The sequence below is a fragment of the Hyaena hyaena genome, unplaced genomic scaffold (assembly GCF_003009895.1).
Source record: "Hyaena hyaena isolate Hyena2069 unplaced genomic scaffold, ASM300989v1 scaffold_411, whole genome shotgun sequence".
In the NCBI taxonomy this organism is placed as follows: Eukaryota; Metazoa; Chordata; class Mammalia; order Carnivora; family Hyaenidae; genus Hyaena; species Hyaena hyaena.
Window position 1 is genome coordinate 1445419 of NW_024081040.1, and position 27086 is coordinate 1472504.

Sequence of the window (27086 nt, forward strand, 5' to 3'; positions counted from 1 at the left end):
GCCCAACTGGAGTCTTGGCCCAGCGCCTAGGATTGGTGGCTATACTTTCCCAGATGCACACCCTCGCCATCCTTGTGCAAAACTGAATGTTCCCAAGTCTGAGAACATACCTCCAGGTATGTCAATCCCGGCCGCGCCTCTCTAGAAGGCGATCTCTGCAGAGCAACCCAGAATCTCCGGAGGAATCTCATCAAATCACAGTTGCCGACGGGAGTGAGTTTGATCTCCTGCTAGGCTTCCCAGCTGCTTAGTTCCAGACAAGCCCGGAGCATACAAAAATATAAATAAATAAATAAATAAATACTAGTACCCATGAGTCACCTCAAGAAGCCTGCTTTCCCCAACCTTCCCCGTGCAAGGAAGGGGAATAATCCTCCCCGGGATTTGCCCAAAGTGGCGAGGGGAGGGTTAACATTTGCTTTGTTATTGAGCGAGAGAAGCAAGTATGCCTTGAGAGAGAGAGGAAGAGAGAGTTGTTTTGCAGCCGAATACTAGCAGGGGAGAGGAATAGGGAGAGGCCGGTGCCCCTGCTCCCCTCGGGGCCTCAGGGGCGGCACACGCCGTAGTTCCCTTCCAGAGCCTTACAGATTTCCACAAACAATGACATCACTCCGGCGCTGCCGACCAGATTACAGCTAGGGGGATTTTCCTGGGAGCTAGGCGGGCCTGGGTGGAGAGATGGAGGAGCTCTCCAGGGTTCTGAAAGGGGCGGGGGCGCGGGCTCGCAGCTCAGCGCCCCCCGCCGGCGGAGGCGGACCGGCCGGTCTGGGGGCGGGCAGGGGTGGGCCTGGGGCGGTCCAGGGCGGGGCCCGTCGCATATCCGGCTCTCATTGGCTGCTGGCGGGAGCACGTCAGCCAGGCTGGTGCTCTCTTCGGTCCCCAGTGGAATTGGAGCCGAGGAGGAGCTGAAAATGCAGATTTAGCCTCAAGCACAGACATACACTCGCTCTTTCTCTCAGATACACACAGCTCCCCACATTTGCACCTCTGCCAGCGAGACTGACTTCACGGCTTCCCCACCAGCCAGATGCTGGAGGAGAACACACATTAATTTGCTGCTTTCCGAGCCCCCTAATCAGTCTCTTTCTCTACACAAAGATTTTTTTAAAAAACAAACAAAAAAACTATATATATATTTTTATTTGCACCTTTGCTCCGAGTCCCCCGCTCCACCTGCCTGCGCGCCTCCTAGCACCACTTTTCACTCCTAAGAAAGATGAAAGGTGGCTGTGTCTCCCAGTGGAAGGCGGCCGCCGGGCTTCTCTTCTGTGTCATGGTTTTTGCATCTGCCGAGAGACCGGTCTTCACGAATCATTTTCTTGTGGAGTTGCATAAAGGAGGAGAGGAAGAAGCTCGCCAAGTTGCTGCAGAACACGGCTTTGGAGTCCGAAAGGTAAGATCTCCCTTGCATTTCGCATGTTGTTTCAAAACGGGGGCAGCCCTGCGCAATCTCATTGCAGATTTGCAAGTTTTCTTTCTCATGCGATGCAGATATTCTGCCATGGGCTCTTTAACACGACATTGCCTCCGGTGATCTTTCACGGGTTATGTAATTAAAATGTCCTTCAAATTGTACTAGTAAGGTCATAAAAATAATTTATTGCTCTTTGACTTGGTGGCGAAAACAAGATAACACCTTTCTAACAATGCCTTGCGCCCGGGCTGCTGTCCGAGGTACCAAGTTCTCAAGGCTGCTTGGGGATGGGGGAGTGAAGTGCTGAGCATCTGGGCTTGACGTTAGCATTCTTTGCCAGGGATGTATCCCCCGCCCCCATCCCCTGGAGAAAGAGTAGTTTCCTAGGGACAAGGCTAAAAGCTTGGACATTGCAATTCACCTCCGAGCTTTTCAGACTCCGCGCTAGGAGGACTTCCCTCCCGGTGACTTCGGCCCTTGTTCCTTAACAGCTCTCTGGCTCCAGGGGACTTGGAGACCTGAACTGGGTTTTCTTTCCAAAATCGGGGTGGAACTTCTCGCCCTTGCCCCTGCCCACGAGCGCCCGGTCCCGAAGCGTATTCCTAGTTTTCTCTCTGATTCTCAACTCACAGCTTTAGAAGCTGAAAGGCAGATTTTTAGAGGAATTCCCATGGAGAAGTTGGGGTGTCTCTCCTGGTGTGTGGGCGGCCAGCATGGCTTTCCCACGAGTGCGCGGGGATCCTCATTCCAAGAAGTTGTCAGAGTTCAACTGCTCGGGCAGCTGGATAAGGCTCCCAACCTAAGACGTCTTGGGACTCCTTTTGTGACTCCAGGGTATCCATTCTGGGAGGCAGCGGAGAGCAGAGTGCTGGGCGGGGGGCCGTGGCTTACCTACTTGTCCTTCTTACGAAATATCTTGTCAGAAATCGCAAATGTCCTTAGGAGACCTGGCGAGAGGTGGGGTGGAGTGAGGGTGCACGGAGAAACCGGACAAGGGGAGCGTGGAAGACGTAGGGATGCGATTTGGCAACCAGAGGGCCGGGTGGAGGTCTGTGGGATTCGGGGCCCTATCTTCTCCCTCCTGATTCCGGCAGAGGGGCTGGAGAGGAGCGGTGGGTGCCGTCTTTTGTTGTTTTTGCCTCTCAAGGGCAGCGCGAACTAGGTCTCCTATCAGTCCCTCTGTCCGGACTTGCCATGCCTCCCGTCTCCCTCCCAGCCGCGGCTCCCTCACGAGCAGCTGGCTCTCCCTCCCCGGTAGGGCGTTGGCAGAAGCGATTTCGACTCCAGGTGGGTTTCGCCGCAAGTAAGACTGGTCTGGGAGGAGAAGCCCGCAGGGTCTACGAGTGGCGCGCGGGCGGGACTTGTTGCTTCCGGGAAGCGTGGGTGGAGCAGGGGAGAGAAGATGCGAGCTGAGGGAGTAGCCGGCTGTGGTTCTGGCCCAGGGTCTGGGGCTGTTTCAAGAGTTTGTGTCTATTTCAACACAATAAATAAACAAACAAACAAACCTTTCTTCCTTCTCACCCCATGCCCCTAACTTGTTAGGAGGCAAGATTCAGGACCCAGGAGCCATAAATATAACAGTGATTGTAACAGTGATTATTATTACCTTACAACAATGGAGCACCCTTATGTGCTGGAGTCCTTACACATCTTCTTATTTAATATGCTCAACCACTCTGAGGAAGCTACTATTATTAAGTTCATGGTACTGATAAGGACATTGGTTCAGATCATGGCCCAAGGTAAAAACAACCAGATCTGGATTTAAACCCAGATCTTTCAGAAAGAAACTCATGCTCTTTACCTTTTAGTACATATCAAACAGGCTAAGTGTTCTGCAAAATGCGTTGAGCTTTGAGGTGTGCTGAAAAGGGATATGGCATCAAGCTTTTTAGTTTTTGACTCTAAAGGGGCTGCAGCTGATGCAGGAATACCTGCTACTCTCTCCCCATACCATGCATCTTTTCATAGTGAAGGCAGACTATTGCTACCTTCTCTTTACTTCCTTTTTGGACAATAATGTCCTTTAGGATCTTAGCAACTTAAGCAAATCCAAGTGTAGCTAAGACAGAAAATGGCTTGACTTGACTTATTAATTCTCCAACAGGTCTTTTTTTTTTTTTTTTTTTTTTTTTTTAGTATAGAGGTAAAGAGCTTAATGAGGGATTTATAGTTTTGATGGTGGAGTTTGAGAAAGGAAGGGTAGGGACAATCTCATCATAAATATATCTGGATAATCTTGATATACTTACTGTGAAATCTCAGGGAATGCATACGTTGGGGTATAATCAGATACCTAAGTCTCTTTCATCTCTACTCTTTATTTGAGAGGAGACCACTGGTTTTGAATCAGCCTCAAACATGCAATTTCTATCTGGGAAAAATGAGCTTTTACCTTGCCACCTCTCCTCACCTCTCTATAACCTCTCAAAAATAGTATCTCTTATCCAAATGATTTTTGTTCTGATACATAGTTAAGTTAAAAAACCTATCTATGTGACAATGCTTCTGCCTGACAAATCTTTGCATGATGTCACACCTGTGTGGAAGGAGCCCTCTTTTCCTTCCCTGGGTTTGTGTCCCACCCATCCTTCAAGACTGAGCTCCAAACCTTCCCTGATGCTATGAACCACAATGTGCTCTCTCATCTTCAAATTTCCATGGGATGAAAAAGCAAAGCCTATATGACATAAGCTAGTACATCCCATCACTCTTCCTTCAGTCATTTTATATATGTAAGTAAATGTGGATGTAAGTATTATCTTTCCACTTAAAAGGTAAATATTCAAGGATCATAGCCTTTATATTTCTAGTTTCCTCACCATAGCCAGCCTATTACTGGGTTTGCCAGCCTGTAAGGAAACTTCCTTAGTTTCTGTTCCTCCAGGTTTCTCACACACTGTCCTGTCTTGTTTTCATCATGCTGTACTGCACTTTTGTTACTTTTTTTTTTCATTTTAAACCCACAATACGTTCTTCTCTTCCTCTCTCTAACACTTAGCGTATCTTCCAGCTCCCTATTGCCACATCTTCTCCAATGCTTAGGGTCAGATACCAAGGATCCTTGGTGATTATTTATTCATCCAAAAGAAGGGTCAGCTATGCAGACTAGGGGAACCTGCCATTTTATTAAGTTATCCCATCTAACCTCACAAACCTGTGAGGTAAAAATTGCTGCCATCAGACCTAATTTTCAGATGAAAAACTTAAAGCTCCAAGCAGTTAAGCTTGTATCTGGAAAGTGAAAAATCTCAGATTTAAAACCAAATTTGTTTTGTGGAAAATAACTTTGTTTTTCTACCAAACTGCCTCCAGGAAACCTTCATGGACAGCCAAGAACTCTACTCTCGGAGCACCATTTTAGAGTTCTGATGTTTTCCCTTTCCTTTCTTTTTAATTTTTGCTATATCCAGCACCTATTTGGTATTAACATATAAACCTATGTCATTAACAGATGTATATGAGTATATATGTAGATCATAAATCTTCCAAGAGGAGAAACAATATACTATGTCTTCTTATAGTCCTATATTTAGCACAGTGGTCTATTAATGAGATATTAAATGAATATCTATTGATTATTTTGCCAAACTCTTGCAAGGCCATGACCAAACAAATATATTTCCTCCTTAAATGGAATAAAAATACCCATAACTTTACTGTCAGAAAGGTGTATTGAGACTAAAGTTTTCTATTTTATTGTGACCTGGTTCAAAGATATCTGTTCATCAAAAAAGATGTATAGACATATGCATATGTCTAAAAGAGTGTGTGAGTTGAAAATAACATCAGAGGTGTTTTTCCAAAGAATGACTTAAAAGTCTTAATACAATAGTAATTCTAAACCTCTTGGAAGAAGAACAAAAAATATTTATTAAAGCAATATGTTGAAGGTTACCCAAAAATCAAGTAAGAATTAAGGTGAAAATCCAAACAAATGACAATTAAGTGTTTTTGTTTTGCTACAGTAGGTTTTGGTTTTTGTCCAGCTAGGACTGAGACTAGGATAATTACACAAGTAAAATCATGTGACCACTTTTTATATGGGTGATCTTTGCATTTTATTTTTTTTTTATTATTTTTTTATGTTTTATTTATTTCTAGGAGAGAGAGAGACAGCGTGAGCAGGGGAGGGTCAGAGAGAGAGGGAGTCACAGACTGAAACAGGCTCCAGGCTCCGAGCTGGCTGTCAGCACAGAGCCCGACGCGGGGCTCGAACCCACGAACTGCGAGATCATGACCTAAGTGAAAGTCGGACGCTTAACCGACTAAGCCACCCAGGCGCCACAGCATTTTAAAAAGCCTAGTAATAATTTTGCTGGTATACAATAAAAGAATAGACTTCTTTCCATTTTAATTGACTTTTTAATTTAATTTAATTTTTAATTGAATCTAATGTTAAAATTAATTTTTTAAACTTTATTGAAATATAATTTAAGAAAGAACACAGATTTGTAAACTTTCACAAACTGGGCACATATATGTAATGAGCATCTAAATCAAGAAACAAAATATTACCCATACCCCATAAGTTCCCCCTCTTGCTCATTGGGTAGTTTTTAGTTTTAAGCTATTACGATTATTGCTTCTGTGGATGTTGTAGTGTATATATTTCATAGTGTATGCATTCCCAACATATATGCCTTTCTGTTGGGAATATCCCTAGGAGTAGAATTGTTCAGTAGAATTCAATTTTAGGAGACTGTATCAGTTTTCTAAAGCTGTGTAACAAATACTACAGAATTTGTGGCCACATAAATTTGATATTTCATAGTTTTCATAGATAAGGAGTCTGGCATGTTTTAGCTGGATCTTCTACTAAAGGGCTTACAGGTAGAAATCAAGACACTGGCCAGCTATGTCCTCATCTACAGGCACATCTAAGAGGAAATCCACTTCCAAGCATATTCAGGTGTTTAGAATTCAGCTCCTTGTAGTTATAGAGCTGGAGTCATCAATTTTTGCAAGTTCCACTCAGCTTCTGGAGGCTATTCTCATGACCTTGCTGCATGACCCTTTTCATAAACCTTCTCACACTTTCACCCTTCTTTCAGGAAAGGCTCAGTCCCTGCTTAGGTGAGCCTGATTTCGCTTAATTCAGTTAAACTGATTTGGGACCTTAACTATATTTGATAAAACTTTTTACCTCTGCCACAAAATGTAATCTAATCACATAATGAAATCCATCATCTTCACAATCTTGTCCCCACACTCATGGGGAGGGGATTATACAGGGCATGTATACCAGGGAGAGAAAATCTTAGGGGTCATCTCAGAATTCTGCCTGCCACAGACAAACTGACCACCAGCAGTGTGTGTGGTATCTGATTGCTCCACATTCTCACCAACATTTGACTTTTTATACCTTTTGCTTTTAGTTATTTTGGTGGGTACATAATGGTATTTCATTGTGATTTTAATTTGCATTTCCTTGATGATCAGCTGAAGTGGAATGCCTCTTCATGTGCTTATTGGTGGTTTGGAAATCCTTTTTTATACGTCATTTGTCAAGTCTTTTCCCCTGAAAAGTTTTGGGTTTTTTGTCAGTTTTCTTTCTTTCCTTCCTTCTTTCCTTTCTTCCCTTCTTTCTTTTCTTTTCTTTCTTTTTCTTTTTGCTCTTTAGCTATTATGGATAGGATAGTATTAGGAGAGGATATTATTTTCACCCTTTTAATGATGTTAACAATATTGAAACCAGATTCTATAATTTCACTTTCATTTCATCATGGATCAATTGTGAGTCAGAAGAAGTAGTCTTCCACCCTCTGCCCCATACTTCTCTAGATCAAGATTAACATGGTTCAGAGGAGGGAAACAAAACAGCATATAGATTTGATCTTAAGTATTTCCAAAAGGATTCATATCTAATAAACCCTTAAGGAACAATTTTTCTGAAACTACAAGATCTACTACCATGGTAGCCAAAGGTAAATAGCCCAGGACTCAACTCCCCCAACATGAAAGCCATTAATTCCTTTTGGACTCTAACTTAATACAGTATGCTGTAGGTCAAGTCCAAGCTTATCCCTTAAGGCCTTATCTGATTGACATAGACCAAAACATTCTCTATTTCTTTGGGACTTCCACTGCATTTAATCTGTTCCTTTTTCTTGGCACCAGTAACATTTGTTACAACACTCGCTATATCCAATACCTGTCTTGTGACTGAAGAATGCCAGGAACAGCAATGTTCAAAGGTATAGATGATGGGATTTAGAATTTTTAAGTACTGGAAACTTGTCTAGATTATGAAGTCTCTAAGAGGCTCATGTTTATTTGAAATGGCTAATAAAATATGGTGGTTGTGAAAAATAAATTATATAGCGTGTGTAAGTTCTGAACATAGTGGCAAATGCATAAATAAAAAGCCTATTATAGCACCTGGGTGGCTCAATCAGTTAATCATCTGACTTCGGCTCAAGTAATGACCTCACAGTTTGTGAGTTCGAGCGCTGCATCAGGCTCTGTGCTAACAGTTCAGACCTGGAGCTTACTTTGGATTCTGTGTCTTCCTTTCTCTCTGTTCCTCCTGCTCACTCTCTGTCTGTCTTTCTCCTTCAAAAATAAATGAAGCTTAAAAAAATTTTTTAACCTATATTGGTAGTAGTAATAATAATAAGATGATGGCTTGGCTACTTTTTTTTTTTTTTTTTTGCTCAAGAAGACAATTGTAAGTTGTACTTTACCAGGAGTGACAACTGATTGAGTGAGGAGTAAACACTCAGCGCAATGGGAACCCATCCAGGAGTTGGCCATGATCCTTGAGAGGGCCTGGCTCAAATAATCCAATGAATTTAATTCACTATAGACTATGGTAATTATCTTAACCAATCATGCTGACTTAGGAAATTTGATTCACTAGTTGCTATAGAAAGGAGAATGGGATCTAGTTGCCATGAAAAGCCCATCCAGGCCATCAGAGATGTAGACATTTCATCTGAGTTCCTATAACTTTCCAGCTCCATTTCCTAACAAAAGATATTTGTGACAGAAAGCAAAAACTATTTACCAAACTAATTTCATCTTCTCCGTGGGCCACAGCAATACCACATTTCCCAGCCTGCCTTGAAGATAGGTACTACCATATTAGAATCCTAGCCAATGTAATGTAAGCAGAAGTGATGTGCACTTTTTCCTTGCTTGATGCATAACAACTCACCATAGGTTGATTCTCCACCTTTCTCTTCTGAGGTTTAATGTGATTAAGAACAGTAACTTTGGAAGCCAAATGCCAAAGATGGCAGAATCACAAGACCAAAGGACCCCAGGTCCCTGATTCTTGACTTAGAAGAATCACTCTTTATGGGTGAGAAATTAAATTGCTATTACATTAAACACTGGGATTTGAGAGTTTATCTTTGGAACAACCAACATTACCCACCAATGGACTACCAATAAATATCCTTTTTCTTAAGTTGCTAGAGTACTCTCTGAACCTTACAACCAAACCAAACCAGATTATAAGAACGATAATTTTTAAAAAACCTATGAAAGCTCCTATATCTACACCTCATAATGTCAACCAATTACAGGTCTTTGCGATTTTTTTCTCCAGGAAAAATACAAAATCCATTAAATACTCTTATCCCACTGGCAACCAATACGCTTTACTTATAATAGGTACTTATTATGTGCTTCTTGACTGATAAATAAACTTGGATCACAAGGTGACTATTCGGCCATTAACTCAGAGAAAAGGCACTTGAAGAACTAGTTTTCAAAAAACTACCCCAGTGGCATCCACTTATTTATAGACAGCAATTTAACTAGGAAATAGAAGTAGGTAACAGGCAGCAAGTCAATGACTGGCAGACTCCTGTGTTTCCCTAAAATCTCCAACTTATAAATTATCATTAATAGAATAGATTAGCTCTTTGAGCAGAAAAAAATAAAGCCTGCAGTTAAAACTTGATCAAAATACAAAAGAAGGAGAAAAGTACTCCTCTTTTTCTCAAACAAATGAATATCTAAAATTCAATGTCTCTTTCAAAAGGTCTTATTAGCTGTAGATCATAATGTTATAGCACATCAGGGAGTGATGCTATAGTTAAGCTTGCAGGAATTATATATTTGGCTGTAACTGCTCAAAGAAGTCAGGCTTTAAAAATAAAACATGAAACCTCAAGTTCATACTTTTTCCACCCACTAGAGCCATGGCTTCACTTTACATTTGAGCTCAGATTCATCATTTCAAAAAGAAGCCCTGAATTGAATTTGTGGATTATTATTTGAGAATCAAATAATCACAGGACAGTTTGAAAGCAAGAGTTTTAGTTTCACCTTCTTTACTGATATACTAATATACTTCTAAAGAAGTATATATATACATATATTTATGTGTGTGTGTATACTTCTTTAGAAGTATATATATAAAATAACTGAAGTCCATTAAGTAACTAAATTCCACTAATGGTTAGGGGATCAAGAAATTACATTTGAATTAACAGTTCTACCCTAAATGTAATGGTTCCATAGTAATGAATGGCTTCAACATTAGGTATATATACAAAGCAATAAATTCTCTTGACAAATCATTTTTGTCCCTAAAGCAATTTGACCATGACTTTTTGGAGAAGGATGTGATGTGCTGAGCTCCTCTGATGAGAATAATTGAATATAATAAACTCTTAGGTTGAAAGTGAAACATGGACACAAATCCTTAATTTTCTGATAGAAATGAAATAGATAGACAAGAATATCACAGGATATTGATAGTTTTTCCATTATGAAGGTGACAAGAACATGAAAATTATAGGATCCTAGGGTTGTTCTTTATTTATAACTTTATTAATTTTTATAATTCTTATTTTAATTCTGTATCAAATTAATTAATATACACATTTTAAAATTTTTATTTAAATCCAAGTTAGTTAATACATAGTGTACTAATGACCTCAGGATTAGATTTTAGTGATTCATCACTTACATATAACACCCAGTGCTCATTCCAACAACTGCCCCCCTTAAATGCCCATTACTCATTTAGACCATTCCCCACTCAACACCCCTCCAGAAACCCTCAATTTGTCCTCTGTATTTAAGAGTCTCTTATGGTTTGCCTCCCTCTCTGTTTTTATCTTATTTTTCCTTCTTTTCCTATTGTTTCTTAAATTCTACACATGAGTGAAATCATATATTTGTCTTTCTCTGACTGACTAATTTCGCTTAGCATAATACAGTCTAGTTCCATTCATGTTGCAAATGGCAAGATTTCATTCTTTTTGATTGCCCAGTAATATTCAGTATATATATATATATATACATATGTATATATATACATTCAGTATATGTATATATATATCACATCTTTATCCATTCATCAGCTGATGATATTTTGGCTCTTTCCATTATTTGGCTATTGTCCATAGTGCTGCTATAAACATTGGGGTGCATCTAACCCTTTGAATCGGCATTTTTGTATCCTTTGGATAAATTCTGAGTAGAACAATTGCTGGGTTGTAGGATAGCTCTATTTTTAATTTTTTGAGGAGTCTCCATACTGTTTTCTGGAGTGGCTGTACCAGTTTACATTCCCACCAATAGTGCCAAAGGGTGCCCCTTTCTCCATATCCTTGCCAACAACTGTTGTTTCCTGAGTTGTTAATTTTAACCATTCTGACAGGTGTGAGGTGGCATCTCGCTGTGGTTTTGATATGTATTTCCCTAATAATGAGTGATATTGAGCATCTTTTCATGTGTCTGTTAACCATCTGGATGCTCTCTTTGGAAAAGTGTCTATATGTGTCTTCTGCCCATTTCTTCACTGGATTAATTGTTTTTTGGGTGACAAGTTTGATACGTTCTTTATAGATTTTGGATACCAACCTTTTATCTGATATGTCATTTGCAAATATCTTCTCACATTCCATTGGTTGCCTTTCAGTTTTGCTGATTGTTTCCTTTGCTGTAAAAAAGATTTTTATCTTGATGAGGTCCCAATAGTTCATTTTTGCTTCACATCAACTCTCATGAGCATCCAATTCTTCTTCTAAGTTTTGCTAAATAGATTCACTTAATGCTTACTTTGTGTCAAGGTAGAAAGAGTTCAAAGGAAGATAAGAGACATGTAGAATGATTTATTCTGAGATATCAAGAACATGAAGATAATAACTTAGGTTTAAAACATGTGTCACAGTAACTGCATTAGAAAAAAATTGCCTTGACCTGGGATACTTGGCTTTCACTGTTCCAGTGTTTTAATATAAGCTGAGAGTAATGACATCATCAGTCTTGCTTTCTGTATAAACACAATGCCTGATAAAACTAAACCTACAGTGAGTAGTTGTTGAATGGATGATTTAATTTACATTGGTATCAGATTTCTTAGATAACTGAGCATCTTTCCCCTTGAGATTTAAACAAACAAGCAAACAAAACATGTGAATTCTTCTACGGGGGCGGGAGGGGGAGATGGTGAATCTCTCAGTGTAAACACAGTTTTCTTACTTGTTGCAGTCCTCATGAATGCAATGAATATGAATAACCAAGTTACTAACTTGACATAAATTAAGACTCCCTGATCATGTAAAAACTACAATAACTTCATTATTTTTGTCAAAATTACACATTCTCATTACTATTTTTAAATATAAAGTAGTACCAAAAAAGCACTGAAAAAAAGGTGGGGTTTTTTTATTAGCCCAGATCCCATTATTCAGAAATAACCATTAATAGCATTAAGTAAATTTTGTTGCACATATTTCTGTAAGAATATATATAGAAAAGTAGTTAGATAAATAGTTTTACAGAACTGGGATTATACTGTATACACTACTTTTAAAAAAATGTTTATTTATTTTTGAGAGACAGAGAGAGAGAACACACACATGAGTAGAGGAGGGGCAGAGAGAGAGAGGAAATCTCAAGCAGCTTGACATGGGGCTCAGTCTCACCACCTGGGAGATCATGACCTGAGTGGAAATCAAGACTTGGCACCTTAACTGACTGAGCCACCCTGGTGCCCCTGTACATACTACTTTAAGTTTTAAATTATTCATTTGATTATTACGGAATTTAACAAAAAGAAAGAAAACTGAAAAAAAATTGATGATATTATTAAACTTCAGATAAATTAGTCATACAAGAGATATCATTTTGTAAATGGTCTCCCTAAAATTAAAAAAAAATATATTGTGATGGTACTGAGGAGTTTGTGACTATTTTACATGTAAATGGTAGATAGGTAGATAATATACATTTAATGATATGTTTAATTAATTCAATATATATTTCAATTTTAGTGAATTGTGGAGTCCATGCTTAGAAAAGTGGGGACATTAGCCTCCTAATACTTCCTCTTGCCTCCCCTATTCACCTTAGGTGTGCCATTATTTTGCACTAGGCTACATATAAATGTTAACTTTCTGCATACAACTGTGAATTATATATAAATATATAGATATAACAGTATAAATATATAAATATAAAAAGTATTGCTTATATTTGTTCTACATTAAAATTGTTTGTGATTTCATCACAACTGTTTCTTCATTCCCAATTGAATCAACCAATTGGTTCTTCAATCCCACAATTGCACAACCAATTGCTTCTTCAATCCCAAATTCTTCATCTTCATTTGTCTCCTGGTTAGCTGGGTTTTACTGAAAAATGAATGGAGCCTGAGCAGGAAAAAGGAACTCTCTTCTATCTGAGCTAAAAGAGCAGGATGAGCAGATGAAGTTCAGTGTGTAGGTCACAGAAGAGGATATGGGGAGAATACCCACTGAGGAGTCACAACTACTTCAAAGGTGAAGGAGGCAAAGTCAACACTTCCAGTGAGGGAAGAGGTGATGGGGTGGGGGCTTCAAGGGAGATAACATTTTGCACACTGTTAGTGGCAAGTGAAGAAATGCTGACAAAGGACAGACAATGACTTCTAGGAAGTACTGAGGGGCCAAGAGGGAGAGAACGGATTTATAGTATATCAATTGCATCATTTTCTTAAATAGCACTTACGTGGGGGTAATAGAAGTCGAAAGAGGGAAAAATGAAGTTTTTAACAATTAGAGAATACCAGTAAACTAGAATAGAAGGTAAACTGGGATTAATAGTGAGAGAACTGAGAGAAAGCAATGATGGTTAGTCACTGGGGTGTTAACTCTCAAGGCTCTGAGTCCAGAGCACATCCAGATAATGATGATGCCCAAGAAAGTTCGTTATCAAAGTCAAAAAGAGGTAAAGCTGGTCAAGGATTGAAAGTCAAATGTACAAGCATCCATCCACATCCACCTCAGTCATACCACAGCAGTAGATAGCATTGCCAAGGAAGAGTGTTGAGAGAAAAAGGGGAGAAGAGGTCCTAGGACAAAATCTTGGAGAACTTTGGACATGAAGGGGAAAAGAGGAGCCAGGCAAGGAGACAGAGCTTGGATTGTTAGAGATAGGGAAGGAGACTTGAGGGCTGTGAAAGGAAAGGAAATGAGGGTTAAGAAAGAAAGAATGGAGGAACCTAGGCCACTGGTTTTAGAGATGAAGTCCTTTTTAAATTGGAGGAGCCACCTTAGCACATTGGAAGAGGACATATATGTTAGTTTGGGTTTCCAGGAGTAGTCCCTGGGATAAGAATTTAAATGAAAGTTGGTTATTTAAGGGATCGGTCTAGAAAATACTGGTAAGGGTGTGGGGGAATTGAAACAGGAAAGGGAAAGTGAATAACTGGAGGCTCAGTTTCCCCCACCAGGAAACTCTCGAGAGAGAGCTGGTGTAAAACACATGCACCAGAGTTATCCTGCCAGAGGTGTGAGGGAGCTGGGGTATTTGCAATAATTATACCGATTTGTGATTGCTAATTACTCCTGAGTGGCATTAAGTCTCCAGTGTTTTGACCTGGCATATGTTCAGAAGAGCAGAATTTGGCCAACTAGAGAAAACTCAGATGAAAAGATGCAGAACTGGCATGCACTAAATGCTAAGGCCCAAAGAGGTCTGAGCAGAAAAGTGATCATGTCTATGATAGGAAGGAAGCCAAATTGTGAAGAGTAATATGAAATATGATGAAGCGGAGGTATCAAGACAATTTCTTCAAGAAGTGTAAGGGAGGGAAAAGAGGAAAAGTATTGAGGTGATTTAAATATACGTCATTTTAACGATGTTTAAATTACAGTTTCTAAAATCTCGTCAGACCACTTGGAAATTGCTATCCCGCCAAAAAATTGTGATGTGTTAGTTTAATTACTCTAAGTGGTTTATCTAGAGTCATTTAAAGTTTTACAGTGTCGACACTGAGATACCACCTCACACCAGTCAGAGTGGCTAAAATGAGCAAATCAGAGAACTCTAGATACTGGCGAGGATGTGGAGAAACGGGCACCCTCCTACACTGTTGGTAGGAATGTAAATTGGTGCAGCCCCTCTGGAAAACAGCATGGAGGTTCCTCAAAAAATTAACAATAGAACTCCCCTATGACCCAGCAATAGCACTGCTAGGAATTTACCCATGGGATATAGAAATGCTGATGCATAGGAGCACATGTTCCCCAATGTTCATAGCAGCACTCTCAACAATAGCCAAAATATGGAAAGAACCTAAGTGTCCATCAACGGACAAATGGATCAAGAAGATGTGGTTTATCTATACGATGGAATACTACATGGCAATGAGAAAGAATGAAATCTGGCCTTGTGTAGCAACATGGATGGACCTTGAGGGTGTTATGCTGAGCGAAATAAGTCAGGCAGAGAAGGACAAATATCATATGTTTGCACATATACGAGGATTAGGAGGAACTTAATGGAAGACTGTGGGGGAGAAGAAGGGGGAAATAGTGGGGGAGAGGGAGGGAGGCAAACCATGAGAGACTTGAATACTGAGAACAAACTGAGGACTGATGGGTGTCGGGTAGTGGGGAGGGTGATGGGCATGAAGGAGAGCACTTGTGGGGATGAGCACTGGGTGTTATATGGAAACTAACTTGACAACAAACTATTTGTAAAAAAAAAAAAAGTTTTACAAATAATATCTACAATTATGGAATTACAGGAAGTAATCATAAAAAGACATTAGTTTAACCTCTCATTTTATACCTGAGGAAAAGGAGATTAAACATGTTTATGTTCTTCACTACTGGCAATGAGCATTTGAATCCTGTCATTTGTTGGCTGAGATTCAGAGACCAGAACCATTGTATTCGCCTTTCACACTGGATGAGACAGAGAACCTGACTGTATGAGATCCCTATGAGTAATTAGCCACATACACTATCTGGGTCTGACCACACCAGTTCACTGCAGATCCCCCGGCCTGCTTTTCAACACTTTACCTATAAAAGTTGTATGAATATCAGTTTTCCAAACAAAGCTGCTTGTAGATTCAAGGATTCTGCACCAAACACAACCTATTGGATTTACACTAGGTGAAATACAGAACAGGAATTTATGTTTCTTTGACTTCTCTCTTAGTAATTAACAGCACTGTACATTTAGTAAGCACTCAATAAATATAAAAATAAATGAGGGAAAAGCCTAAACACTTACATTATCATCAGATGCTCACAAAATGACAGACTGATGTGTTACATAATGCTGCAATCAGGAAGACCAAGCATGCTAGGAAAAGTTACATGAATATCCTAATTTGTGCCTGTGTTAAATGGCTTCAATTAATTAATTACCATTAATGGACTAAAATGTTGTGACTTGATGAGATATAAAGAAACCAATGACAGAGAATAAGGTAATTCACAAATTCTATCCGTCCTTGCCCTTAGCTTGCTCTCTACTTCTGTGAAAGGGAAAAAATAAGTTTCATGAGGAGGCTATCAGTTCCCTTCAAAGGTGATAGAAATTTAGATACAAGAAGGTAGTTGGCACCCAAGAGCCAATTCTAGTCAGTTCCTGCTGATTGTATTTCTAGGGACTGTCAGCCAAGAATGGGAGACCAAGTGAGACCCTGCAGAGCCTAAAACATGGGAAGAAGGATAGGAAACAAGCCATCATCGATCTCTTGAAGTCCAGAAGTGGTACCACGTTGTGGGGGAGGGAGAGCAGAATTAGTGCCAAAGAGAAATTTGGAGAGTTGTGTCTTCAGTGAGGCTTGGCATAAACCTAAATTTAGACCCAGCAGCTGAAGCCAAAACAAACCTTCCTGGCCATTAACTAGAAAGGAAGAAAGGACCAAGGGAAAATTATGGGAGTTTGAAACAAATGGACAAAGAAAGTAACAGGAGCCACAGTCATACCAGGGGATAGTATAGAAGCAGAAAAATATTCAGTTCATTCAACAAACATGTACTTAGTACATTCAATAAGCAAGTATGATGCCAAATACTGAGACATAAATTTGGGAACAAATCTTTGCTTGTGTCACATTTACTAAGTCCCATTGGCCAAAATAAGTGCACATGGCCAAGCTCAGTCAGTGTGGAGACAACTAACCTGGGAATTGATCCAGAGAGGCAGAAACAAAATACAGACTATTTTTGCAACATTCTAGACCTTCTGTGAGTGACAATGTCTCTGAGTTGTCTCATGAAAGACTGAGAAAGCTGGGAAATTTAGCCACCAGCTCCTGTTCCTTCTTGGCTAAGGGTTTCACTTGAGGCATCAAATTCCTGGTGCTTTTGCCTTCTGCAAGCAGACCAAACATGCATCCAGAGGCAGAGATGCATGAATACTCTGATATGTATAGGTACTGTCTACAGGTGATGTCCAGGGTAGGCCATGGGAATGAATGAAGGCAGGGCATCAACACGATCTGACACACAGAGGCTATCAGTTAGATAGAATATAGGTTCTGATTTCAAGAAATCAGAGGAATACAACTAGAGTAAACAACTGGGTAAACAACAACTAGTTGTAAACAACTAGAGTATTGACAATATGTTTTGTAATGGATTTATAGAATAGTATCCATGAGGCAATGACTGTCAGCAGAAAGGGAGTCTTCCCAAAGCAGACAGTGTCAAGTTGATTTGAATTTGCATTGAGACTCATAATTTCAACAGTCCAAAATGAAAGGGGGTTTATAGAGGATGCCGTCACATGTGCAACAGAACACACCAGGATTCTGGAGGGATTGCAAGTGGTTGTGTCTGGCTAAATGTGGAGGGAGACTGAGAAGCCAAAGAAGTGGACTGGAGTCAGTTTATAAGGGGTCACCCACACCATGCAGAGGAGTTTGGATTTTGTCGTTAATGTAGAAGAGGGCATTGAAGGATACTTGGAAAGTATAACAGGAAAGCCTAGGATAACAAGTTGACCTAATAGTGAGTTGGAGGGGCCTAAATTTCCCAGCCTGGTTCCTTTGTCCTATGGAATCATTCATATCTTGGAAGCAGGTAGCACCATCCCCTTTAACAGATGATGCTCCTAGAGAGTCAGGTTACATGTCTTTGATCCCATTGCCACTGGTTGATGACATCAAGGATATGAATGGCTTAATTATTGTCTTTGGAGCCACAATAAATGGCTGGAAGAGGCAGTCAGTTCTATCTGTTAAATTTATTCCAGCTAAGAACAAAATGATTAAATGCATCCTACTTCCTCTCCCAACATATGAATACATGAATCTAAAACAGACCTTCTAACTTAGGAGCTAAAATGAAAAGCCAGGACAGTAGTGTATCACTGTCATCCCAGTGGATTTGACAGGTAGATTATTCCCTGATACTCCAAAGGAATAATGCATGTTCTTAAATTTTCATTTCTGAAATTGTGTTTAGAAATTTTGCCTGAGGCTAGAAGGAAACTGAGTGAGGCAGAGAATCAGGTACCCTCTACCTGTCTCCCTACATGGTTGTCGTTTTAAACTTGATATAGATTAGTTGTTTAGTTCTTGATAGTAAATCATAGTTTGAACCCCACTTTGGACTGTTCATTCAGTCCTACAATATAGAAAACAACCATGTATGATGTAAGCTGTTTCACACTGTTGAGCTTCTGGTTGTAGAGAAGAGTGGCTCCCAGAATCACAGAAGACAGCTGAATGTTGTCCATGGAGACAAATGCTCAGGAGTGGCTTAAGAATGGACAAGGTGTTCTGAGTGCTGTGACTTGAGGTCAGTGACTCCACTCTCCCTGCTAGCCTTCCTTCAAATAGCTAATTCCACCCTTGGAAATATCTAGTTCCAAAGGAACATCCATCCATGTAATTCATATTTTATTAAAAGGTTTTTATTGAGTCCTACAGAGATAAGCACATTGAAAGGGATGGATTCTACAGACAGAAAGGTGACACATGTAGATTTATGTGCAAAGGAAAGCATGTTATAAGTTCTCAACTCCAGTTTATTAGACTTCACCTGATCTGATGACTCCATTCAGCTTTAATAAATACCCATTTTATGAGTTGGGGTGTGGAAAACTCTGGTTCTACCCACAAAGGACTTTCTCAGACCAGGCTAAACTTATAAAATGCCCTGATAAGCTAAGGCTGAATAATATCTTCTGTCACATCTGGTTCTGCAAGGAAATGACATCCTCACTCCACAGGCTTCCTCCTGTTGACAGAGAAGCTGAAGGCACATATAAACAATTAGGCTTCTCTGCTGCATGAGCGGCATCTGTTCAAAGAAGCTGTCAAGACTTTACTCCTCTATGGAAATCATATTTACTTTATTCATCTAAATAATGTGGCTAGTTTGCTTTCTGTATGAAATGGTCTTGCACTGTTTCCCATTGATTGATTTTTATGAGATAGCATATCACTTTCTGTATATCCATATGCCCCTCTGCTAAGAATGGAATAGCTTCTTACTGAGTACTTTCAATTATATTCTCTTATAATTTGGAAGACATTGTGTTTATTCAAAATGCCCAACCGCTTATCCCTATATCTTTCACTGCCCAACCATGATTAAAAGGAAAAGAATGATGGAAATAAATAAAATCAGTAATTAAAAATAAAAAATAAAAGCCACGTATTTTATATTCCATTCCCAACATGTTACTCCCTGGTTGCGTAATTATAGCAATCAGAATCCACTGAAATGGGCTATATATATTTTTCAAAGCTATCTTTTTTGAAGCAGTTTTAAGTTTACAACAAAACTAAGATATACAGAGATTTCTTATATACCCCTTCTTCCTCCCTCACATACGTATCCTTCCTTATTACCATCATCACTCACTAGAATGGTACATTTTTTTTTACCAAGGATGAGCCTACATTGACACATCATAATCACCCCAAATTCAGTTTACCTTAGGGTTCACTCTTTGTGTTGTAAATTCTATGAGTTTGGAAAAAAGTGTAATGACATATATACATCATTATAATATAATACAAACTATTGCCTGCCCTCCAAATCACCTGTTCTCTGCTGTTCATCTCTCCCTCCCTTCACCCCTGGAAAAAAAAAAACAGATTTTTTTTTATGGTCTGTATAGTTTTGCCTTTTTAAGAATAATTCCAGACAATTAGAATCATACAGTATGCAGCCTTTCAGATCAGCTTCTTTCACTTAATAATATTCATTTAAGATGGGGCGCCTGGGTGGCTTAGTCGGTTAAGCGTCCGACTTTCGCTTAGGTCATGATTTCGCGGTTCGTGGGTTCGAGCCCCGCGTCGGGCTCTGTGCTGACTGCCAGCTCAGAGCCTGGAGCCTGTTTCAGTCTGTGACTCCCTCTCTCTCTGACCCTCCCCTGCTCACGCTGTCTCTCTCTCTCTCCTAGAAATAAATAAAACATTAAAAAAAAATAATATTCATTTAAGTTTCCTCCATGTTTTCTCATGGCTTGACAGCTCAATGTTTTGTTTTGTTTTGTTTTTAACACTGAATGATATTCCATTATCTAGATATACCAGAAACATTTTAAACATTTTAAAACTGTACTTTTATCTAGTAAAAATAATTACCTTTCCTCACTGAAAGAATAAAGTTTGTTTCTTAAAAAAAGAAAGAAAGAAATTGTTTTTAAAATAAGAATTTGGGGCACCTGGGTGGCACAGTCGGTTGGGCGTCCGACTTCGGCTCAGGTCATGATCTCAAGGCTCGTGGGTTTGAGCCCCGTGTCAGGCTCTGTGCTGACAGCTAGCTCAGAGCCTGGAACCTGCTTCAGATTCTGTATCTCCCTCTCTCTCTGACCCTCCCCTGCTCATACTGTCTCTCTCTGTCTCTCGGAAATAAATAAAACATTTAAAAAAAGGCATTTATCCAAAAATGGGTATATTGGCTCAAAACTAATAATATTCAAGTCTCACTCCCTATATGAAACTGACAGTTTCAACTTTATCAATAACCATGAGGTTTCATCCAACTTCTGCCACTATAGAGCAGTATGACCTTGACCAAGTTATTTAACCTTGTGAACCTCACTTTTCTTATCTATATACTCCAGATGTCAGCTGAAAATGCCTGTACCTTAAGATCTAGATAAGATTCACTCAAAACCCACTCTTCTCCTGAATTATGTACCCTTAGAAGTCCTAAGCTCATTTCCACATTCCTCTAAGTTCTAATAAAATCTGTATCCTCATTTCACTTCTGAATCCTGTTTTCTGCTCCCAATAAAACTTCCAAGTTAACAGCTTATGTCTTCATTCCACGCATGTAATCTCTATTCTTCATTAGGCTAACAGGTGTGAAAGTCGGGCACAACCTTGATTTCCCCACACTTACCTAACTCTAACCACTCACCCAAGGCATTTGTAACTATAATGTATTTTATTGAAGATGTCAGGGGTGCAGAGAGGAGATTTATGTTGCAAAATACAAACAACTGTAAAGTAAGCCCAGGCAGGTTTTGAGACGTCTTTTGGTGATCTCACCACTGGGGCTCAAGACGTGGCCCCTTTCCCCAATGTTGTGCCAGCTTCACATCTCTTACTGACTCCTCTCCCCTCTCTTTTTTCTGTCCCTTGGTCTCCTTATCATTCCCTCTTCTTGTGGGTCAAGGCACATTCTTCCCACATAGAGGAGATCTTTTTGTTCTCTAGGCATCCATGGCCTTAGGACTACACCAACCATCACAGGATTCTCCCAGATAAAGACGACTGCCTCCCCAAGAGGAACTCGGGTGACAGTTAAGGTGTCATACCTCTGCAAAGTGAGAGCTAGGTACTCTATCAGGCCATTTCCACTGTGGAAATGCTGAGATACTATGAAGCACACTGGCTTTTATTTTACAAAATGAAGTTATCTTTATTATATATGTCAACATTTAAGAGTCTACAAAGCTCATTGTAGAAAATAATAAAGAGGTAAACCAAAACAATCAAATCATCCCAAGTTTTGCCACCTGTTATTAACATTTAGGTGAATATTAGCTGAACATCTTTCCAAGCAGTAACCTTGGTTGGCACACACTGTTTTGTTTCTCCAAAAGAAATGTATTGTGAAAATCTTTCTGCTGCAATGAATCTTTCTGCAACATCATTTTTATAGCTATTTCCTCTGAAGGTGCAATCAGCTTTCTTCCCTGCAAACTCCCTTTCTTCCTTCACAAGCTTTTCCATGCTTTCTGAACTTTATTCAGTGAGACCAACACTGATATTTCAATATCTAACTTAATCTTGATATCACTGCTCTCAGCTACACAAACCAACAAATGTATGTCAAATATGAATTCCTTTTCTTCAGCCCCCTTATCTATGTAGAATTTAATATGGCAACAGTGAACTTCATTAAGAAATTACATTTGCTATTGGCTTGGCCCAGTGAAGCTTTCTTCTGGATTATTCCAGTTTTTGAAGAAAAAGATAACAGCTTGCTTGTGAAGACATCAACGAGTAAAGTCAGCTCAAGTGACGATTTTTCACCCCTTCTGCTCCTTTGTAATTTAAAGATAACCTCAAACCCAGACCTGATGTTTGGTAGTGATTAATCTGTTTTGTCTTCCACAACTGTGCAGAGAGCGTGGACCCAACTATGGACAAAGATAAGAGATAGTCTCAGTCATGTCTGTGATCACCTAAAAAAAATTTTTTTTGTGCTAGAATACCTGAGGGTATTTCTACTCCTTGTTCAATCTCATAAGTTTCTAGGAGTTCAAAATCCCTCTTAATATGTGCCTTTTGCCAAGCATTTATTAAAGTTCTAGACTGTTCAGAGCTAGAAGGTACAATATGCGTCACTTATTGACTCACAAATTAAGTTTTCTTTGCCCAGCATAGTTCTTTCATAGTTTTTGTCCTAAGGAAGGCATGTACTCTTCAATTTACCACAAGACTCACTGCTTCCTATTGTCCTATACCTGACTCACATATTTATATTTAATGCTTGACTCCCAAAGCATTAAATGTCTTACTAATGCCCAAAGAATGCCATACTGAAAGTTAGCCATCTACGCTGAGGCACACAGCTACTTAGCAACTCCTCCCAAGTTCAGTCTAGAACTTCCCAATGTTTTCAGTCATTCAACAGATATTTATGAATCACATGCTCTATATCAGATACTTGTAAGCAAAACAAAGATTCCACATGGAGCCTGCAGTTGTTCCCAAGTCTGTCTTCAGAGGGAGTGTTCTTTTTGGTGTACTAGGATAATTTTGAAAGATGAAACTTGGGGCACTGTGTCAGTAGTTCAATTTTTTTTAATGTTTTTATTTATTTCTAGGAGAGAGAGAGAGAGAGAGACAGCGTGAGCAGGGGAGGGTCAGAGAGAGAGGGAGTCACAGACTGAAACAGGCTCCAGGCTCTGAGCTGGCAGTCAGCACAGAGCCCGACGCGGGGCTTGAACCCACGAACCGCGAGATCATGACCTATGCGAAAGTCAGACGCTTAACCGACTAAGCCACTCAGGCGCCCCAGTAGTTCAATTTTTTAAAGCTTAAGATTTTTCTGATTCCTAATATTTCATACAAGACCAGCCTTTTGTTTGAATATTCCCATAAGGAAGAAGCATTTCCTTACTGTAAAGCGTGCATGGTCCATTTGGCTATGGGTTGGAACTGCTCTGCTGGGATTGACTGAGGATATTCAGTTGTCTGACAATGAGAACAAGACAAGACAAACGACCAGAGCACTTAGAGTAATTAGTCACTACCAGCCTTTGATGGTAAACCACAAGTGCAAAATGAAAATGTAAAGGTCTAATCTCAAAAGTATGAATCAAAAATCATTCAGCATTCCTGGTTTAAGAGAGTGCTAGTAAATGTAAGTGTTCTCCAGAAAATATCTGGATAAAAGGCACATCTTCTCTGTACTGTGGAAGTTGGTTGGTTCCCGCCCAACCCATAGAGGGCATGTAGCCCAATGTGAACCAGAGGAATATGGTCTGTTGCCTCATTATCTTGGGCTGTCAATCAGACTATTCTTACCCTTGCTCTTGATGGCGGCTATGACTTCATAGCTGATATAAAAGTCTGCTTAAAAAAAAAAAGTTTTCATGGGCATTGAGGAGGGCACTTGGGATGAACACTGAGTATGGTATGGAAGCTAATTTGACAATAAATTATATTAAAAGATAACAAATACATTTTCTATTTCATGATGGGAATACATGTTTAATCTGTGCATTAGGTTAAACAGACTTACCTTTTTATTGTTTTCGTTGAGAAATAAAATCATGCTGAACAATGTCCCTCTCCCTTCCTTTGTTTACCTTGCACTCAACCCAGGGAAACCAGAATGGTCTCTGAGCAGGTGTCAGTAACATGCACGGTCCATCCTCTGACTCAAAGAAAAACAAGTTCTATGTAGGGAAGAAATTTAAGGGAGAGTGAAAAGTAGAAGAAGGAGCACTGACTTCAGAGTCAGATAGACTTGGATTCAGATGAACTTCTCTGCACCTCTATCTCCTTCTACTTAAAATGGAAATAATATCACCTGCCTTGCAGGACTGCTTCAATCAGTAAACAGGATGATTTTTTGAAGGGCCTGGCAAGGTGAATTTACAAATGGATTTTAGCTGTTTTCGTCTGGAAACTAGCAACATCCTGTCTTGTGACCTCACACTGACTCCCTTTGTGTGTCAATTGTCCTGTCTAGCAGATCCAAAAATGTTGATATCCATACCTTGCCTTCTGAGGGGAGATGGCAATTGGAATGTCCCAAAGCATCAGCTGGTCCATGATGCATCTTCAGGTGGACTTCCTGGTGTGTTCTGACTGTGGCACATTGATTTTGTTCGTGGCCCAATTACTGACCTTCCTATATTTGCTCTGGAACTTTGACAGTCCTCTCTATTCTGACTATGGGCTAGCCTCTGACTTGCTTTGGCCAAAAGAATATGGTAAAAGTGCTGTGTGCCAGTTCTAAGCCTGAGACTCAAGAGGACTTCCACATTTTCATTTGTTTTTTGCACAATTGTATTTGCTTTTGGAACCCTGCATCATCCATGAGAACAAGTCTGAGAATGGCTGTTGGAGGCTGAGAGACCGTGTAGAGGAGACCCGATGTGCCCTGGCTAACAGCCAGTGAACACTCAGAAGCAGAACCAACTACATAAACTACAACTGACTCCACATGCATGAAGTAGCCCATTCAAGACCTGGACAACCACTCAATGAGACTAAACTGTTGACCCAGGAAACTGTGAGCTAAATAAATGGTTGCTGTTTAAAGCTACTAAGATTTGCAGTGCTTTGTAACACACATTATCATGGTCATACATGACTGAACCCTGAGTGACTGAGAAGTTTCCTCCAATATTAGAGGGCTTCAATGAGGACCCCTGGGGCTCCTCAGCATAGAAGTGACAGCCTCCCTCTGTGGGTTTGCCTGTCTCTCCAATCCTCAGCTACTACAGATCACGTTCTTCTAGCTTCTTTGTGAATCACCCAAGAGCCTGACAACAGAGGTAGCTAATAGTGGTCCTGGGGAGGCGTAAGATGAAGGAAGAGTCTTTTGCAAGAAAGGAGGTGATTTTACCTGTTCTTCTCCAGACCCACTTTTTGTCCAAGAAGAAGTAGAATTTAAATATCCTAGAAGTGTGATCTTAGGTCCAGACTTTGAAGAGGAGGAACTTTGGTTGAGAGGAAGATACACGTCAGTAGGGGTAAGCATTTAGAATCTATATACAAGAGATGGTTCAAGCTTGGGCATGATTGCAATACAGGCATACCCGGGCCTTCAGTTCTCTTTTCTGCCTCTCTTAGTCCTACTTTCTTCCTTTCTGGCCCCAGAAACCTCCAACCCATCAGCAAATCTCAATGGAGTCATTTAGCTAGCCATGGCTTAGGGAGTTACCCCTCCTAGAGATAACTGTACTTTCATGAGACTAAGCTTCAACACACACACACACACACACACACACACACACACACACACACACTCACACACACACACACAATTTAGGATGGGGTTAAACAGGAACCTTATGATGCAAGAAATGCCTTTTAATGCTATCTAAATCCACACCAACCTACCCTGTCTCTCTCACAGAAATCCTCAGCCTGTCCCTTCCTCTCTCTTCTGTCTTCTCCTTATTGTCCCCTGCCTACTTAACAGCCATAACCTCTATTTCTATTCCTCTTTTTTCTATACTGTCATATGTTTCTGTCTATTACACAGGATAACTTTCCTGCTTGTATAAATTTCCTCGCCAGCTGTAAGTACCTGTAGAGCAGAGCCTGTGACCCCCTCAGTTCCCTTTCTCCCCTAACCTCATTACAGACTGCAGTCTTTCATCCATAAGAGATTGCATGAGATCCAGGCAAATCAAGAATGGTCTCAGGAAATGTCAGTGTGATGCAAAGCCTAGATCTGTCTGCAAAATGCAGGGCCAGAGTGAAACTGATGAGCAATGATCAGCTGGGCTGGTTTCAGTCCTTGATGTATTGTTTTGTTTCCTGGGTTTTATTTCTTAAACCTCTTTTTTTTTTAATATTTTATTTATTTCTAGGAGAGAGAGAGACAGCATGAGCAGGGGAGGGTCAGAGAGAGAGGGAATCACAGACTGAAACAGGCTCCAGGCTCTGAGCTGGCAGTCAGCACAGAGCCTGCCACGGGGCTCGAACCCACGAACTGTGAGATCATGACCTAAGCAAAAGTCAGACGCTTAATTGACTAAGCCACTCAGGAGCCCATTAAACCTTTTTTCTTTTTAAAGTTTATTTATTTATTTTGAGAAAGACGGAGACAGTGCAAGCAGAGAAAGAGCAGAGAGAGAGAGACAGAGAGAATCCCAAGTAGACTCCATGCTGACAGCTCTGGAACCTGATGCCAGTCTCAAATTCACGAACCATGTGACCATGACCTGAACTGAAACCAAGAATGAAATGCTTAATGACTGAGGCACCCAGGCATCCCTACTTCTTACACCTCTTGACAGCAGCTCCTCTTGATAATAAAATTATAAAAATATTTATATGTGGAATGACATCCAGTGTTCTACCAAACTAGACTCCCAACTTACCCTGACTGAGTATCATGAAAATTAGCACAACAGATAAATGCAAAGAAAATATCCAAATAACATGATGAGCCTAAACCAGAGAGGCTTAACTGTCTGGGTGCTCTGGACCCATCTGTGAATTTATAAGAAGCTCTGGGGTCTCCTGAGAACAAACAAATGCAGAGAAGAACAAAATCTGAGGTGGAGGCCATGCTTGCTCTCAGACCTTCTGGAGCATCAATGGATTGCCTAAGTGGAAAATCTCTGGTCCAAAGGAAAGCAGGCAGTGGGCTCTGTGAGGATTTAACACGACTTTTTATTGGTTCATAGTTGGCTGCAGTTCCTGGAGGTTCCCTCCCGTTAAGGGATGGGAGTGTGTGGGTTTGGAGAAGAGCTTTAGCTTGGAGCCATGGTTATCAGGGGGAAAAGGAAGCAAGAGGTAAGAAAGAAAGGCAAAAGA

The 27086-nt window shown here is 40.2% G+C and overlaps 1 protein-coding gene across 1 annotated transcript in view; it reads left to right on the forward strand.

The window, feature by feature from the left end:
- Positions 1-1174: 1174 nt before the first annotated feature.
- Positions 1175-27086, forward strand: part of LOC120245182 (neuroendocrine convertase 2) — a gene marked incomplete at its 3' end in the record, with an annotated part of 232254 nt that continues 206342 nt past the window's right edge. Inside the window, exon 1 of the mRNA XM_039252110.1 lies at positions 1175-1393. Within this exon, the coding sequence (XP_039108041.1) occupies positions 1217-1393 (177 nt within the window). The remainder of the gene's footprint in view (positions 1394-27086) is intronic.